General features: G+C 44.4%; 1 protein-coding gene across 2 annotated transcripts; it reads left to right on the top strand.

The window, feature by feature from the left end:
- Positions 1–1,105: 1,105 nt before the first annotated feature.
- GFRA3 (GDNF family receptor alpha 3) lies at positions 1,106–12,916 on the top strand (the record flags this gene model as incomplete). Of its 2 annotated transcripts, XR_014591118.1 has the most annotated exons (9): positions 1,106–1,148; positions 4,629–4,904; positions 5,583–5,675; positions 6,106–6,451; positions 6,525–6,634; positions 7,789–7,923; positions 8,901–9,031; positions 9,339–9,668; positions 11,655–12,916. XR_014591118.1 is itself a non-coding variant. In XM_083871420.1 (8 exons), 8 exons carry the CDS (start codon positions 1,106–1,108, stop codon positions 9,471–9,473), a joined length of 1,269 nt encoding a protein of 422 aa, XP_083727546.1. In that variant the 3' UTR covers positions 9,474–11,517. The 2 variants fall into 2 exon arrangements, 1 of the variants encoding a protein (XP_083727546.1); XM_083871420.1 differs by lacking the exon at positions 11,655–12,916 and having other exon boundaries at positions 9,339–11,517.
- Between the last annotated feature and the right edge of the window lie 5,100 nt (positions 12,917–18,016).

Below are 18,016 nucleotides of genomic sequence, written 5' to 3'. Positions count from 1 at the left end.
ATGACAGTCATGGATGTAGAGATGAAATGTTGGGCATATCACTGGAACTTGCTTTAATGTGGTTTATACAGTAATTTCCATGCAGAAGAATTCTCTCACAGCAGTTCCCTGCAGTAAGCAGGAGGACTAATTTTTCTTAAAAACTCAAGAAAAGGAGGGCACCACTGAATTCTATTATGAACACTTAATGCACTTGCACAGTTATTACTATTTCTGTTGGGGTTTTCAGACAGATGGGGTAGGTCTCTACTTATGCAAACAATTGACTTACAAAACGTTTGCCTCATTTTCATATGCTAATGTTTGACATGCATTTGTCGGACTGTAACTTTTTGACACTGGTTAATTTGATCTTAGGATGCAAATTAAAACGAAGCATCTGTTCAAAGGAAGCACAGCTGCCTAAATGACACGCGGGCTCTCGGGAGTGCCATCTTCCGTGTGGGGGCAGAAAAGCAGCTCAATCACGACAGAGCCGGCAACAGGTAAGAAACTGAAATAACAGCCGTCACAACAAAGCCAAGAGGAAGAAGCCACAAGCTCAGTCATCCCTTCCACAGACCCAAGAGTTACTTGGGGAAGCTACTCAAAAGCCAGTCAGCCTCTGTATCCTCCAGGAGCCTCCCTCCAGAGTGAAGGCGACTCTCCCAAGTCGGAGATTTACAGTCCTTTCCCCAAGTACGGCCCCGAGAGAGCGCAGCCACAGCTCTGCTCTCAGTACCGAGGTGCGCTGTGAATCAATAAACAAACGCCTTGCGCAGCCCCTTCCAAAAAGTCCCTTTTGAAGCGTCCGTGCCTTGCACAGCCCCGGGCGCGGCGGCTCCGGGATCACCCTGGAGACCGCTGGATGACCCCCGGCAGCCCCCGCCCCTCGCACCGGCCCGACGGCCCCCGACGGCCCCCCAGGGCCCCCCACAGCCCCCGACAGGCCCCCGACAGCCCCCCACGGGCGGGTCCGGCCCCGCGGTGGGTCGGGCCGGGCCGGGCCGGGGGCGGCGCTGGCCGCCCGCACCTCGACGGGGCGGGCCGGGCCGGGCAGCGCCGAGGCGGGGCCGGTGCAGGATGCGAGCCGCAGCTCCGGCGCCCGGAGCCACCGACCGCCAGCATGGGGCCGGCGCTGCTGCTGGGGCTGCTCCTCTCCCGAGCCGGTAACAGCGCCCGGGGCGCGGGGCGGGCGGGGCAGGGCAGGGCAGGGCAGGGCGGGGCAGGGCAGGGCAGGGCAGGGCAGGGCAGGGCAGGGCGGCACGGCCCGTCCCTCTCCCGGCGGGCGGACAGAGGCATCCCCCGCACGCCGGTCCCGCGGTCGCTGGGGGGGGTTGACGGCCGCTCCCCCGATGCCGGGCGGGCAAGGAGCGCGTCCCGAGCGCTCCCGAGCCGCTCCCCGGCTCTCCCGGCACCGGCTGCAGCTGCCCCGGGCGGGTGGGAACTCGCGATTCGAACCGGGAAAGGCGGCTGCTGCTTTGGCCAAACCGGAGGGAACCGCCGGTGTGATTGTGGCCAAACCGGAGGGACGCTCTGGGGAGGGGACCGTCCGCCCTGGAGGCCAGGCGGGAGGAGGTGCCCGGAGCCGATCCCTGAACGCGGCCGGACGAGCAGGACGCGGGGGTTCATTCCCGGAGCCGGTCCCGGCTGCGCCGCGCTCCCGCTGCCTCCGCTCAGAGCAGTTTTTGATACCTGCCCCGCGCATTCGCCCTCTGGAATGCTTCGGGCCCACAGTTTACCGAGACTAGGCTCAGTTTGCCAAGACCAATCCAAGGAACTCCTGCAGAGATGCAGCTGATTGTTCTACTCTGCCTCCCACTACTGCCAAATCACAGGAGCTAAGGATTGAAATTATTCCTTTTCCCAGTTCATCTCTGGTTCAGTCTTCAGGGCTGATGTGACTAGGGACAAGTCATTATAGCATGAAACTATGAAGCATTCATGGTTTCTGTCTAGGGGTGCTTTGCACTCAGAAAAAGCTGCAGCTTTTCGACTGCTAAGAGACGGGCTGCTGTGCACTTAGACCACAGCTGCAGCTGGCAGCCACACGATTGCAAAAGATTTCCCAAAATTTGCCATGTCCAAATGCCAATGCTTCTTTGGTAACTGTGTTTAATAAAGGAAGGGCGTCCCTTCTGTAACTGTTGTCTCTTTAAACAGCGTGGTGCACCAGGGGCAACAAGGTAGACATAGCTATATGACAGGATATTGAAAAGAGAGAATAAAGGTGCATTGTATTACCTATCCGATTTTTTCTAAAGTATAAATAATCATAATGTATTAATTAGTTACTACCTTTTAACTTTTTTCTTTTTTTAACCACAGATGGGATTGCCATACACATACATCTTTAACATGTTATGCAACCTAGACCACAGATCTAGGAACGAATTAGCTTTCTCATTCTTTCACGTTGTTACTGTCTGGACTACTAAGACAAGGTTTTAAAGAAATGAAATAACTTACCAACCTTCAGGGCTCACAACAATGCACAGCTAGTAAACTATGTCTATAGAGGAGGGCTGTTTTAAAATTGAGGTTTAGAGCAGCTTCACCTGAACTCACTGTCCTGGATACAAAGCATTTCTGATGAGAAATTTTTCAGGGAGTTTGAAATGTCATCAAGTCTCTGTGGAAGAGCCAGGTGAACTACCAGGTACAGTAAGTTGCCAGAAGAACAAAGAAACTTGTACAAGTGAGACAGAGGTACCTAGATAATATTACTGGGCCTTAGGGAAAGTAGAAACTTGGAGAAGCAGGCTGGCATGGAATTCTGCATTCTACTACTTACAGCAAATAAACTAATGAAGCGAGCAAAAATGAAGTAAGTGAGAGAACAAATTACATGGGGAAGATGGTACACTGGGCAATATGAGTTGTACCAAGATTTCCCCCTGATTTATAGTGATGGCAGACTGAAATAGTACTACTGCACCTGCTGAAGGAGAGAATGATAGGTAAGATGATGTACTCAAAGAACACCAAAGATAGATGTAAGACTCAGCACAGTCATTTCCTAAAGCAAGCCAAGGAATATTGACCTGAAGGGAAGAAACATACCAGCCTATATACAAATTTTATTAGGAAACTGTCTTGTTTCAAGACTTCATTGTACTTGTACTATAAACATAGATTCATATACAGCAGAAATGAAGAAAGATACAGACTGAATTCACCTACCCGTGACATAATCATAAAATTACAGAAAGACTTGGGCAGGAATGGACCTTAAAGATCATCTTGATCTACCCCCCTGCCATGGGTGGGGACACCTTCCACTAGACCAGGTTGCCCCAAGTCCCATCCAGCCTGGCCTTGGACACTTCCAGGGATGGGGCAGCCACAGCTGCTCTGGGCAACCTGTGCCAGGCTCTTATCACTCTTTGAGTGAACTCCTTCCTATAACATCTAATCTAAATCTTGCCTTTTTATTTTAAAACTGTTCCCCCTTGTTCTATCACTATCTGCCTGTATAAAAAGTTGCTATCCCTCCTTTTTTATAAGTCCCCTTTAAGTACTGGAAGGGGGTCCATTGGAAGTCTCCCTGGAGCCTTCTCCAGGCTGAATAACACCATCTCTCTCAGCCTGTCTCATAGCAGGAGGTGCTCCAGCCCTCGAAGCATCTTTGGACTGCTCTGGGACCACGCTAACAGGTTAATGTCCTTCCTGTGCTGAGGGCCCCAGGGTTGGATGCAGCACTGCAGGTGGGGGTCTCACGAGGGCAGAACATACTCCCTCGGTCTGTTGGCCATGCTGATTTTGATGCAGCTCAGGACATACTTGCTTTTTGGGCTGCAAGTGCGCACGACCAGGTCACCCCTGAGAATCCCCAAGTCCTTCTCTGGAGGGCTGCTCTCAATTGGTTCATCTCCCAGTCTGGACTTGGGTCTGGAATTGCCCTGACCCAGGTGCAGCACATCTACTTGGACTTCCTGAACTTCACAAGGTTCTTATGGGCCAAGCCTTCATCTGCATTTTTGGCAGGGATTTTAGGGACTGGGTTCTATGTACTTTAATTGACTGCATATCAGCCCTTCTGTATGAAGCTACTTGCATCCTTTGTTAAGGATTCATTTTATTATGCAAAAAATACACATTCTTCAGTCTTCAGGCTCATTAAAGTAGTTGTTTTTATACCCTATAAATGGTTCTCTCAGTACATCTCTTAATGACCAGCATATACTTTAGTAATTGCAGCAGCATTGACTCACAGTAAACAGCATGGTGTTACTACGTGCTTATTGCACTGTGGTTTTCAGTGCCCAGATAGAAGAGCTTCTTCAAAGCAGACCTCAGCAAACCCAAGGTTTCACAGGGATTTACTAGTCCCTAAAATACAGAGCAATCCCTGATCCTGGCCAAGTTGAACAAAATTATTTTGGAGGCTTTTATTTAACCTTTTGTTCTCTCTTTCATTTATATTCATATTTCTCTCTCTCTCTCTCTCTCTCTCTCTTTTTTTTTTTTTTTTTTCCTAAATGGAGCCAGCTCTTGTTCCTTAACTACTCCACATAAAAGATCCCAACATGTTCTGTTTCTTGCAAGGAGTCCTTGTTGAAGACAGGATCCCTGCAAAATAATGACAAGGTACTTGTGCAGCGTTCATCTTGACTGGGGCCCTAACAGTCTTTTCTCTACTTGATCAGGAGACCTCATGGCTCTGCCCAGCAGTGACTGTGTCCTGGCAGAGCAGCTGTGCCTCTCTGACTCCACCTGCAATGCCACATACAGGACGCTGGAAAACTGTGCCCTGGCCAAGACTCGGCTCCTTTCACTGGATCACGATAGCAGGGTCAGGTGTCTGAATGCAGAGCTTGACCTCGGGAACAGCTCTTTGCTGCACTGCAAGTGTCACCGGCGCATGAAGAGACAGGAGCACTGCTTACGCATTTTCTGGACTGTTCACTCCAGCATGACAGATGGTGAGATGAAGTAATATAAATTTACAAGTTACTAGTAAGGCTTACCCCCACCTCCTGGCTGAAAACAACCATGAAGGTCCACTTCCCAGCACTGTAGGTAATTGCTCTGGAACCATATCTCCTAGTAAAGAGAATTCATTACTGCTCTGTTTGATAAGCAGCGAAAACTTTCCTGGTATGGGACCAGCCCTTCAAATAACACCAGCAACCCTAAGAGACAGACAGCTACACTGAGATAGTTAGATCTAGTGCTGTGAAAAATACCTCAAAATGGTCCTGTCTGTCCATCACTGAAAACACATGTGATTATGACACGTATTGCCATGTGTCCTGTTGCTTTTTGTGGGATGCTTCTACTTGACCTCCCACTACAGCCTGCCTGTGCTGCTCAGCTCCTCACACTTACTGAAGCTGAAAAATCCAAATGACAACCTAGACCAAATTCTGAATGGACAAAATGTAATGAGGGTTTTACACAGTAATAGCTTTGCATTTCCAGAAGAACCATTCTTGGCATTTGGCTTTGGGTGAGACAGAGCATTTCTGAACTCCAGGCTGAGGAAATAACCAGCCATAAATAAGAAAAGTATCCATTTAAGAATAAACAAACAAACAAATAAATAAAGCTGGTCACAAAGCATTTCTCCCACTGTATTAAATATCTTGTATCTTGCCTAGGTTATTTCAATTTGGAGACCTCTCCCTATGAGAATCCAGCGAATGAAGAACACTGGAAGACAGATTATAATAAACTGGCAGCTCTGGTATCAGGTAAGAATTGTAATGGTTACATGATATAATTCTGCCCTCTCTTATCTTTTCATGGGTTGAAGATTTATTAAGAACAATTTGGGGTAATGGCCCCTTTAATCAGAGGAATGCCTGCTCTGGCTACTTGCCTAAACTTGTCACTCTTACCAAGAGTAAATATAGCCACAGATCCAGGCCCATGAAACCAGTAATAACCCACAATGATCCATTTTCTGAAACAAGCACCCTACTATGAACCAATAGAAAAATACTCTTTTGTAGCTAGTGTAGTTACAGTGTCATACTGCAGGCATATAGAAAGACTGTTTTGCTTTGTTCTTTTTGATTTTTTTAATCTGACCATCAAGAAAGTAGTACTCCTGCTTCCATACAGAATTTCTTCTGGAGACTTGCTTCATGTTTCCTTTTTGTGTTTCTTTTGGCTTTATAGGCTCACAGTTAGCAGGAGATGCAACAAATCCATGTCTGAAAGCAACACACGTCTGTAATCTGAGCAAGAAGTGTTTCCGTCTGCGCACAGACTATGCCTCCATCTGCACCAAGGGAGCAGGAAGTGAGGATGTGTGTGACCGGCGCAAGTGCCACAGAGGGCTCAGGAATTTCTTTGAGAAAGTTCCTGAGGATTTCACCAAAAGGATCCTGTTCTGTCCATGTCAGGATGAATTTTGCGGAGAAAGACGCCGTAAAACTATTGTTCCTGATTGTTCCTTCCAGTCTAACACCAAACCAAATTGCCTCTGGCTTCTGGACTCCTGCTTAGAAGACCATATCTGCAAGTAGGTCAGGCAGCAGAGGATGTTATCCAAGAGAACAACATCGACACTGATGGTCTCATTTTCCTTCCTACAGATCCCGGCTGGCTGACTTCCAACAAAATTGTCAACCTGTAGACATGTCTCCAGATGGCTGCTCTCTGCACAACCATGCTGCATGCCTGCAGGCTTACATGGGGATGATTGGTAAGTGATATCCACAGGAACACACAGGGTGGAAGCTTTCAGGCCACACTCTTGCAGGCACTCTTTGATGCTGTGAAAGACCCTCCTTGTCTCCTGCAGGAGGTAGCAAATATGCCTTACTAATTGATGCTAGTGCTCTCTCTTGCCTTGGAGGTAGATGCAGTCCAAAGAGAGCCCTTCAATGGCATTTTTTTCTGTACTTTGCCCCGTCCTTGCCTGAGATTTCTGGATGCCTCTTTGCATCATTAGCTGGTGCAAAGCCTTCTTAAGTGCCTCATCAACAGCCCTCTGTGGGCTTGTGTGAACTGAGTCATTGTCATTTCTAATGCTGGAGTTACATCCCATCACAGCAGTGATTAAATATGGCATTCCATCACTGCCTGACTTTTAGACTCCTGATGGCTTGTTAGTATTGTTCGAACTATGTTCTCAGGGCCAGCCAGAATATAGAACTACCAGCTGTTAAAAGGAAGGTCATCTTTGATTTTAGTTATTTACTATCTACCAACCTACTAAAACGTTTTCAGAGTGGCTCAAAAGAGTATGTAGAGAGCAGCAGTACCTCAGAAGTTGTAAATCTAGACTATACCTTCCATTTTTCCAGATGGCTGTGCTGGTTTTGTGCTAAATGAACACTGCCTGAGTGGCACACTACAGGTGTGCAGTATTTGTTTGTCTGTCAAAAGGCACCTGGCTACACAGTTTTGCCAGCTGCACAAGAAGCAAGAGTACCTTTTGCTGCCATATGTCAGTACCACAGCTGAGTCCATGCAAGTCCTTCACATCCTAAAATAAAAACCCTTCACAATTTAATGTTTGCACCATTTAATTGCTTTCCATCAGTTTGCACTGAGCTCTGCGGGTACGATTCTCACCATTGCTTCTGCTGTGTGCACATCACAATTTAATTCCCGCACCAGCTTCAGTTCTCAATATATCTCACATAGTGCCTGAGTCAGGCATAGCAATCTCAACACTTTCTCACAGCTCAGCAGACTTCAGGTAGGTTCATCAAGCCTGGGCCACGTAGCTGGCACTCCTGACCTTGCCTGGATAACATGCTTATCACAGTGGAAGGCTTCTGCCTCCAGGGCAGCATTTCCTTTAGTATGACATGATTCATAATGCTTCTTTCCTCTGGGGGTTTGGGACAGGCACACCCATGACACCCAACTTTGTCAGTAACTCCAGTGTGGAAGTCTCCTTGTGGTGTACGTGTGAGAACAGCGGCAATCAGAAGGAGAAGTGTGACCAGATACTTGGCATGTTTGAGAGCAACAAATGCCTTGGTAAGCATCAGTCACATCACAGAGAAGCAGCTCAGCGAGAATTTAAATCCTATGGTTTCAAGATCCTGTGTTGCACTGCTGTTTTGTATAGTTCTGTCTTCTTCTGCAATGTCTCTGTGATCTCCTCTGCAACCTATGGGAACAGCCTGGATCTGCTCGAAGAACTGTTTCTGTATTTTTTGGCAACATTTTTGTTAATCTCAAACACCCTTGAAGCCATTTCCAAACATCATTCAAATGAAGGGCACTGCAAAAACATCACCAGGGGGAGGTTAGACATGCTGTATCCATAGGTTGCCGAGTAACCACATCTGTGCACCAGGATTATGGGGTCAGGATTCCCCTCCTCGTACTCTGTTTCTGTACTCACCCTGGCCCTCAGTCAAGATAAGCAGCTCCTGATGCAGCTGTTACTAGATCCAGCATAGCAGTTGCAGAACTCCTGTTACATGGAACTGTGTAACTCTAAGTCTGTATTTCTTTTATCTCCCTAGCATTTTAGCAACATACCTCAATGAGATTTAAATATTTGATGTTTGTAAAAGCTTTAAAAGGATATAAAAGAAAACAGCATAATTACATAAGTGATTAATATTTAAACCTACCTCCTGCAGTATATAAAAGCCTTACACCCAGCAATATAGACACATCTACAATTTAATCATCTCATCTGAGATACTACAAACCTGCCCCTTACAAAATACAGAGTTGTGAAAGTCACAGAGGGACCCAAAAGTCTTAGAGTACAGTTCAAGCTGTTTTTGCAGTCTGCTCAATCTCACAAGTAAACCCACAAGCTGACAAGCCATTCACAAAACAGAGAATATGTATTTTCTAAATCAAGGCCACACAGCCTGTGAGTGCCTTTCCTAAAATAGCTTCTCTAGGCTTCTGTTTACTAGACTCCAAGGTGTGCACAAGAAAAGCACAATAAGAATCTTTACTTTTCTTTACTCTTTCTTTACTTATGTTTACAGAAAATACCATTTGGTCTCAAATGCATCTGAAGCAGACAGCTCTAGAAAGACAGGAAGACTTACTTTATTCATCTTCCCTAAGCTTCCAAGGAGACAGTGCCAGCACATCTCTCTCTTCAGCAATGTCACAGGTATGCAATGCTTTGTTGCCTTCACAAAGCAGCGAGTCAAGTAGCCTAGAGACAGCAGTTGAAAAACCTTGGATCTGGAAATATGTGACTTTGGACATCAAACCAAGGGATGCCGTGTGCATGCGCAACACTAGACTACTCTACCTTAAGTTACTCCTTCCACAGACAAGCAGAAACAGGAGGCTGTATGTCTTGCCACAGGAGTTTCAATAGTCTCACATTAGTGCTCAGAACTAGAGGTTCTGCAGCCAGAAGTTTGAGCATAAATGTGTCTAACTGGGATTCATCCCTCCTTTTTATTTCCTAGGTGGCTGAAGGGAAGACACAGCGAGACAGCTCCAAACAGAGCAGTATGCCTATGGCCTCCTCTGTATATTCTGGAGCTGCTACTTCCTGGCCTTCTCTGGCTCTGTTCCTGCCCCTGTTGCTGAGCCCACATTAATGCGGCATAAATCGAATATTTCCTTCCCATATAATTAATATTATTCCATATCCAGGCATGTCCCAAGACAGGTTTACCTTTGGGAAACAGAAGGCTTTCAGTCAAGAGGAATGGCCGTAACCCAGAATGGCAATCACTGGAAACCTCCCACATACTCGCACCCTGCTTTCCCCCTGTCAGGTTGCAGCTCTGCAGGTACAGTTCTCACCATTGTTTCTGCTGTGTACACATTTTGAGTAACAGGCTAATGTTCCAGCTTAATAGGTTCAATCAAAGGTCTGATTTCTTTCAGAACTTGTGCAGGGTTGGTTTCTGACTGTAGGGATGACCTAAAAGTGTCTCCAACCACCCCACCATCAGGAGGTTGTCCTCAGTCATACAATCATTGAATGGTTTGGGTTTGTAGGGACCTTAAAAGATCAACTAGTCCAACCCCCATGCCATGAGCAGGGACCACCTTCCACTAGACCACATTGCTGCAAACCCCGTTCAACCTGACCTTGAACACTGGAAGGGATGGGGCAAGCACAGCTTCTCTGGACAATCTGTGCCAGTGCCTCACCACCCTCACAGGGAATAATTTTTTCCTAGTATTCAGTCTAAAGATACCCTTGTTCAGGGTATGGAACTGTTGTTCCAAATCCTGTCCCTAGAGGCCCTGGTAAAAGTCTCTCTCTGTGCTTATCATCCCTCCGATGTATTGAAAAGCCACAGGGAGGTCTCCACAGAGCCTTCTCTTCTCCAGGCCAAACCACATCAACTGTCTCAGCCTTGTTTCATGGGAGAGGAGTTCCAGCCCTCTCGTAATTTTCATGGCATCATCTGAACCTGCTTGAACAGGTCCATGTCTGTCACGTGCTGGGCACCCCAGAATTGAGTGCTGGATGGGGAGGTGGGGTGGGGTAGAGGGGAAGAATCAGCTCTCAGTCTGCTGGCCATGCTTCTTTTTATGTAGCCCAGGCTGCAGGATGGCTTTGTGGGCTGCAAGTGCATTTTACTGACTCTTGTCTAGTTTCCCATCTAGCCATGTATCCAAGTCCTTTCCTGCAGGGCTGTTCTCAATCCATTCACTCCCCCACTCTGTGCTGATATTGGGGGCTGTCCCAAACCAGGTGTGGGACCTTGCACTTGGACTTGTTACACTTAATGAGTTTTGTTGGTATCGACTTCTCAAACCTATGAAGGCATAGAGTAGAGCATATCATCCCAAAGTCTAGAAGCCTCTGCTTCAGGGTGGGTTGCAAGTAAAGCTCAATAAACATACATGTGAAGTCCCTGATGAACACCATCTCTGGATTACTTTCAGTTCCTTTTTCAAATCCATTCTTTTAAGTATATGAAAAATACCATTCCAGATCAAGAACACTATATTAGAGTTTATGCTCCATTTTGTTTTGTCCCTTCAACATATATATAACCCATTATTGTGGATAGCAACACACTTAGGTTTTGTTGTTCAACATGAATGGTGCTCAACTTCAGTAGATTTAGGTCTATCTAGCAAAAGATGATCTTGCCTGGTCTCAGGACAAGCCTTCTCCGTAACCCTTACAGAATGCATTTGGCTCATTGAAGGTACATTGACCACAAAACCCTGGGACTTTCAATTGCAAAAATCTCCTTGTATCTGTCCATATATTCAAGTTACCACTGTCCCCTTCCAGCCACCTGCCCCATCTTCCTCCTCTGCCAAGCACTATTTCATGACCTGTTTATTCTGAATGTAAATGTGTGCACTGTGTAACTGCTGTTAGTTTGTACTGCATTTGTCTGTTAAAATGTGTTGTTAAGTGAATATTGATTTCTGAGGTAGGGTAACAGTCTACAATCAATTGTGCGCAAGAGTTGCCTCACCAGCCAGCCTACATTTTCAAATAGCCAGAAACTCTGCTCAAAACAGCTCCTCCATGCACACATATAGTGCCCATTGCTCATTCTGAGAGGCAACAGATCTGAACAAGACTATACACCTCCAAACATGATTACAATCCTGAACAGAGGCAGAATAGCTGAGTATTTTTTATCCTGTGTTTTATCTGTTGCCAGGTAATATGCTGCGGTTCTCAGTTATGGTCAGACACCTTAAAACAGATTCTTACATCGTCATGTGTATCAAAGTAATTATCTTTCTGCAGTGGTAATATTTCCGTTTCCAATTCCAGACTTCTGTTTATTTCCTAGGCAAGTAGAGCAAAGAAATAATGCATGCAGCAGCATCTCCTCTGTCACAGAGAAGCAATGTATTATTTACATGCAATAGGAACGAATATGTCTTCTTAATAAACAGGAGTACTAATGCTGGTATTTCTCATTACCTACTGAAATATGGCTATTTGAACAAGAGACAGCACTGTTTCACACATTTGCTACCATTGGCTAATAAAAACAGAGTCCATGTAACCTTGGTATAGTATCCACATTAGACCATCCTCCATATGGTGGGACTTAGAAATGTGTCAAGACTCTTGATGTAATGTAATAGCATCTGTCATTTCTGGAAGTTAATGGAGAGTGACAGAGAAGAAGAAAATGTTATTCTTTCCACTATTCCACACAACAGAGAGAATATTTGTGAGAACAATGGAGTAGATTTCTGAGTGATCTGTACCGTGCATGCTGGTACACAACGATCTTCCACTCATCTGCGCTGTGATCTTTACTCTGCCCCAAATTTAGTGCTGTAAGACAGATTAATATGGAAAAAGGGATTAGCGTTTTCTTTTTCATGTTTACGGCACTAAATCCCTACTAAGAAGGTTATTGATTGCAATTGCAGTCTTCTGTCATATCCTGGATTGTACAGGAAAATGCTTGACACTTGGACAAATCACGGTCTAGACTGAAATTGAAGCAAAACATGCCAGTTTGTTGGTTTTTTCCCCAAGTATCCTGTGTCCCTTTTCCATGCACCTTTAAATGCACAGCTGCTTCTTTGCTTGTTCATCAAAAACTGCAAGTAAAATTCACTTCTACCTGCACCTTCACTCACAGGTATTCATACTGTTGTGAGTATAAACCCATTTTTGCTTAGACTTTTCTAACACCTGATCTGCAAGTATCACGGGTTTTCAACTACACAGCATATATGCATGCACAGCTTAACTGCTACTGGAAATGTCATGCCAGTATCACTATCAGTTCAGTTCTGTTAGCACCACCAATGTTCCAAGACTGGCACATTCCTAAACCCATTCAGAACAGCTTACTAACTGTACTACCGGGCAATTAACAAACCCCCCTCAGCTTCTGTTCCCGGAAAGTTGAAAACAACATTCTGTGAGCACCTGTGGTCTCACAAAAGACAGTCCACAAAACACAAAAATAATCCAATAAAAATTCTATATCTAGACAGTCTTAACAATAAGCATTCAGCAAGCATATACGAGGAGGGAACCTTCTAATTACTGTAATGTAGATTATTTTTAAAGAATAAAATAATGCGAAGTCTGACTAATAAACTTTATCTTGCAACTCTAGAAGTCTCCTGCCTTCCTTTGCATTTCCTTGTCTCCACTGCTGGAGGCATGGAAAAGAAATGTAAAGAACAGAATTAGAATCTCTTACAAAGCAATCTTGACAACTTTTACAGATATAATTCACTGTCAGGTACTTCAGATGTGTCTTCTAGGAGTCTAGTAGAGCCTTAGATCTCTTAACAGGATCTGATGTAGCATTTACAAAGGGCATTCATATAGTCCTCCAGCAGTGAGCTCAGCCAACTGTTAGATAAGTAATTTCTTGTGACAAGTGGGAGAAGCAATTCACATTTCTTGCCCGAGGTCATAAGCAAGATGATACCAGACATAAAACTTGATTTTGCAAGTCCATAATTAGTGTCCTTGCCTCATTCAAATCATTCCCACTGTCTTCAAGAAATGCCTGTGTTTTAGTAAGAGTCAAGTGGCTGCAGTTTTCCTTTTTGAAGGGGGAACAGTATGTTATTGCAGATGACAAAAAGATAAAGCACTGTTGGTTTTAAACAGTGATTCCTGGCTACAGATTCCTGGCACACCTCTCAAAATCAGCTGACAATAAAAGGTAACTTTCAGGTGATAGGAAAGGGCTACAGGTTCAGCATCTATAAAGAATGGAAGTATCTTTTTCAAAACATCCTAAAAATACTGTCTCTCTATTTGCCAAAATGGTAGGCAACTGTACACAAGAATAAAGAGGAGAATTGTCAAAGTAATCTTTGAGGTGTCCATGAACCAGACAAAGCTTTTGGGGACAACAATGGAAAAAGAGGAAGCCAATCAACACTGCTGAGCTGCACAGGATCGTTCAGCACTGCTATGGAATCACAACTCACAGCTATTCCACAGCTGCTTCCCCCACTGAAACAGATCCTGGTAAATACAATCACAGGCTAATCACTTCTACCCCAGGGACTTTGTGGCTGAACCTTTTTTCATTTGAGGCAGGGTCGGTTGAGGCTGAGCTTGGTTAGTCTCTAATGGAAGCTCTTCTGATAGGTGATTAGCTCTCCTCCAGGAAGTGACTTGGTGTTTGGGTTTCTTGCAAACCCCAGGGTTAGCAGAGGTCAGGGGATGCTGCACTTTCTCCAAGTGCCTCCATGAAAATAGCCCCACATACTTTCCATTTACAGCTGATCACCTCCATTATCCCCAGGCTAGGAGGAGATGATCAGCAATTGTTAAGTGCTTGAATCAGACTAATAGCTCACTGCTAATTCCCCCAGTAATGGGAATCTAAATTCCTGGTAAACAAACGGACTGCTTTTCACACAGAGGGATGAATGCCAAAAGCCTAATATTAGAGCTCTGGAACTAAAGCTTTTAGAGCAATCCTGTCCACTCGAAGATGTTTAATGACATTATGTACTAAATAATTAGAAAATGAAGGCCCGCTTGGAATCAATGGGTTACTGTCTAATTAAGATGACAAAGGGGCTCTACCCTTTTTAAAACAAGTTTATACTAAAATGGTGTACCTGATAAATGGCTCTGATAACTACATCTTTACCTTTGGGCAGAACAAACAGACAGTAAGCTAGCACAAAATAATTGTGTGATTTTGGGCTCATCTTTCTTGCCATTGGTCCCACCTGTTTTCCTGTAAGGCATGTGATTCAGCTGTTCTTCCCCCCATCAGATGACAAAATTTATTAAGCAACACTCAGATCACTTATCCTGATGCAGAGAAAATCATCTTTGCCTTTGCTTTACTGTATGGCCAGGATCACAGGGTTCACACCATGAGATGCTTGAAGAGCTGAGAGGTATGGACAGGAATCTCTAGAAGCACTTTGCAAGAAAAATTGTTAGTATGCCTGAGAACACAAGAGAAGATTATTTATATACAGATATACTTGTAAAAAGACTGAGGAATGTGCTACTGATAATATGGCTGAATCAAAATTGATTAGTAAATCACATGACATCCTTATCTCCAAATTGAAGAGACAGAGGTTTGAAGGGTGGCCAAAATGGTGGATAAGGAATTGGATGGATGGATGCAACCAAAGAGTTGTGGTCAATGGCTCTATGTCCACACAGGCTGAGCAAAGTGCCACTATACTCTGCTCCCTTTCACCTTTTTTCCCCCACCAGTCTAGTACACAAATTACTTTATCTTCAAAATAAGCTTGCCTATTGGATACTCATAGGTCACTGAGCTTCACCATAAGAAACTGAAATTTCTTTAACCATCTGCACGCAGTTACTTGTTCTCCAGCTTTCAAAACAGTCAGCTTCTTCTTTTTTTTTTTTTTTTTTTTTTTCCCTCTCCCTAAAGAATCTTTTGATTAACTGAAGTCAATTTTGCTAAGTGCTAGTGGCTCTAAGAAGCTTGTTTTGTCAATGATCCCCAGGGCTCCATTATGTTTTCAGGGCTACAAAACAGGAATTGCTCAGTCTTTCTGTAGAAATGTGAGATTAGCAGCTAATTTTTCCAGCCACAAGCTCTTTGGATTTCACGCCCATAATTCGTAATCAGAGTGTGTGCACCTGTTATGATAGTTCTAGCAGAAATCAGCTAAAAGATTTCCCATCTTTTTTCCCAATTTCAATCCATTCTCATGCAAAAAAATTAATGCACAAGGAATCCAGTTCCACAAATACACCACACAATCAATTGCTATTCTATTCCCAACTGGGAGTAGTGGTGTCACAACATAAGTTCTGTTGTGCACTGAACACTTAATTTTTATTATGCAAATACAAATCACAGTGTAAATGGAAATAATACAAAACTACAAATCACAGGGAAAATGTCAGTTCTATATACATTTTGAACACAGAAAGGCCCTGAGAGAAAGATTATGACTTGTCATGCAGCAATTTACTAAAATATTTGGAGTAATATCTGAGCTGTTTTATTCATTCTACATAGGACATAATAGTCCCTCTAGAAGGTTGAAATGCTAACACTAAGAGCTCAAGGTTGGCCTCTCTTCTCAAGCATCACTGAGTTACATCTTCCATCTGGTAAATTAGGCACAATAAAATGGTAATGAAATGGAAAAGATGATGAGTTGATCGATTTACTGGACTATTTTTCATTTGGTTTTGACTGATCTCAGTGAGCAGATGTCACCAGGCATCCTGCTATTACTCATGAAAGCACAGTATTGCTCAGGTATCCACCTGTCGTGGTTTGAAAGCAAAATGAGTGAGAGGCTCCAAGTCAGAAATACAATTTAATAAGAAGAAAGGTTAAAAGGTAAAATAAAATAAAATGAATGCAATAACACAAAGGAGCACTGACAGAGTCAGAACACACCCTGAGCAGGGTGGGGGGAGCAGTCCAGGTGAGGGGCTCTTCCTGAAGCAGTGATCCCACAGAAAGGTCTGGGAGCTCTGCTCCTCTGGGAATCCAGTGGCTCAGGGCTGCTTGTCCTGTCCCAAATCCCAGATTCTCTCCAGGTGGGAATGCTTGGCTCCTCCCCCTGGGCATTGGGAGCATCTCCCAATGGGATGAGGAGTCGTGCAGTGGCTCCTTGATGGCCCATTAAACAGAGAGAGCTCCTGGAGGGAGTTCCCTGTGAGTCCTGGGCAAGGCATTGATGGGCCATGAGCAGAAGAGCCCAGAGGAGGGGCCTGGGAAAACACTGCCCCACCTGGTTCCAGCAGCTCATGGGGATGGGGATGGGATAAATACTGTGTGCACATCCTACACTACAACCCAGGACATCACCCAGGTCTATATTTAATTCAGATTTTCAAGCATGAACTTTTCAATTCAGATTCCAGTTGCCTACATTAAGGTATTTCCAAGACTGAGTCTAATGCCCTGTTTTTTCTTCTTCGGATGATATAAGAGAGATGCTCCAGTCCCCACAGCAAGAAAAAGGAGCTTCCTGCAGCACCTGTCACTGGGTTTGAAGCTTCTACAAAGGAAAAAATGGAGAGAATCCTGACTTCACATAATTTTTCCCGAGACTCCCAACCTTCTCCTAAAGAAAAATGGGTAAACACATATGTGGTAACAGCACACATAATGAACCCAAACAGCTGCTCATGATGAACTTCTGCAAACTAGTGTCTTTAACTTATTGAAGTGATGTAAAGAAACATGTATTTTATTTTTTCCATATGCTGACATCAAAATTACCCAAACTGAGAACTGGTGGTTTGCACTTTTGGCAACATAGTTTCATAAGCAGATTGCCTATTTCAATCTAGCAATGTTTTTGGCTTGATTTAAATCCCTTACATCTCAGTTGTTTCATAACCTGAACCATACAAAATGACCCATTATCCTCAGGTCTTCATAGCCCATCTTTATCTCAATTTACACTTTTCTTGGCAGCCTCAAATCAGTCAAAGGAGTTAATAGTCCATGGGGAGGGAAGGTTTAGAAAAGCACCCAGTCAGTGAACCAGCTCTGGACAGGCTTCCCAGCAACACAACCCTGCAAAAACAGGCAGAAATGGCGACAGCAGAAAGATAAACTCGCTTTACAAGGTATTTAAAAGGAAAGTCAATCCTTTATATGGTCTATTTTGCACAGACTGACCTAATCTGGGCAAAATATAACAGAAGGACATATTTCATAATACAAACAAGTGGACAGCTTCAAGCAGGGGGCTCTTTTTCATCCTAATGCAGATGTCAGTTAATTAGAGTAGAAGGTTGTATCATTAGCAGCCAAATCAATATAAAAGGAATTAAGAGTTTGAATAGCAAGCTTCCCTGCTTTCCAGCACAGCACCCGGGGCTGTATTTAGCTAAAATTCAATACACATTAGTGGACAATCAGTGTAGTCTTGTATAGGGATGTCTTCTTGAAATATTTTAATTGGACTCTCTAGTGTTATCAGTGCTAAACAAGATGTCAGATTAACGTAGATGCCTTCCCAAATGGGACTGGCAGCCCACAGGCTGGAGAAGCACATTTACTTCTATTAAAACCTCACTGGTTTTCCAACATGTATTAATAGTATTATTTTCACAGCTACCTTAAGAGTGTCTGAAAAGCATCTTTACATACAGCTGCTCCATCCTCTGTAAAACTCAGCTGCCCCCACAGGGGCAATGGCAGATTCACCCCTTTTTGCCATTTCAGTGCCAGGCTTCATTACT

The sequence above is a fragment of the Zosterops lateralis genome, assembly GCF_965231275.1.
Source record: "Zosterops lateralis genome assembly, chromosome: 14".
In the NCBI taxonomy this organism is placed as follows: domain Eukaryota; kingdom Metazoa; phylum Chordata; class Aves; order Passeriformes; family Zosteropidae; genus Zosterops; species Zosterops lateralis.
Note: the sequence above shows the minus strand (reverse complement) of the source record. Positions and strands in the feature narration are given on the sequence as shown.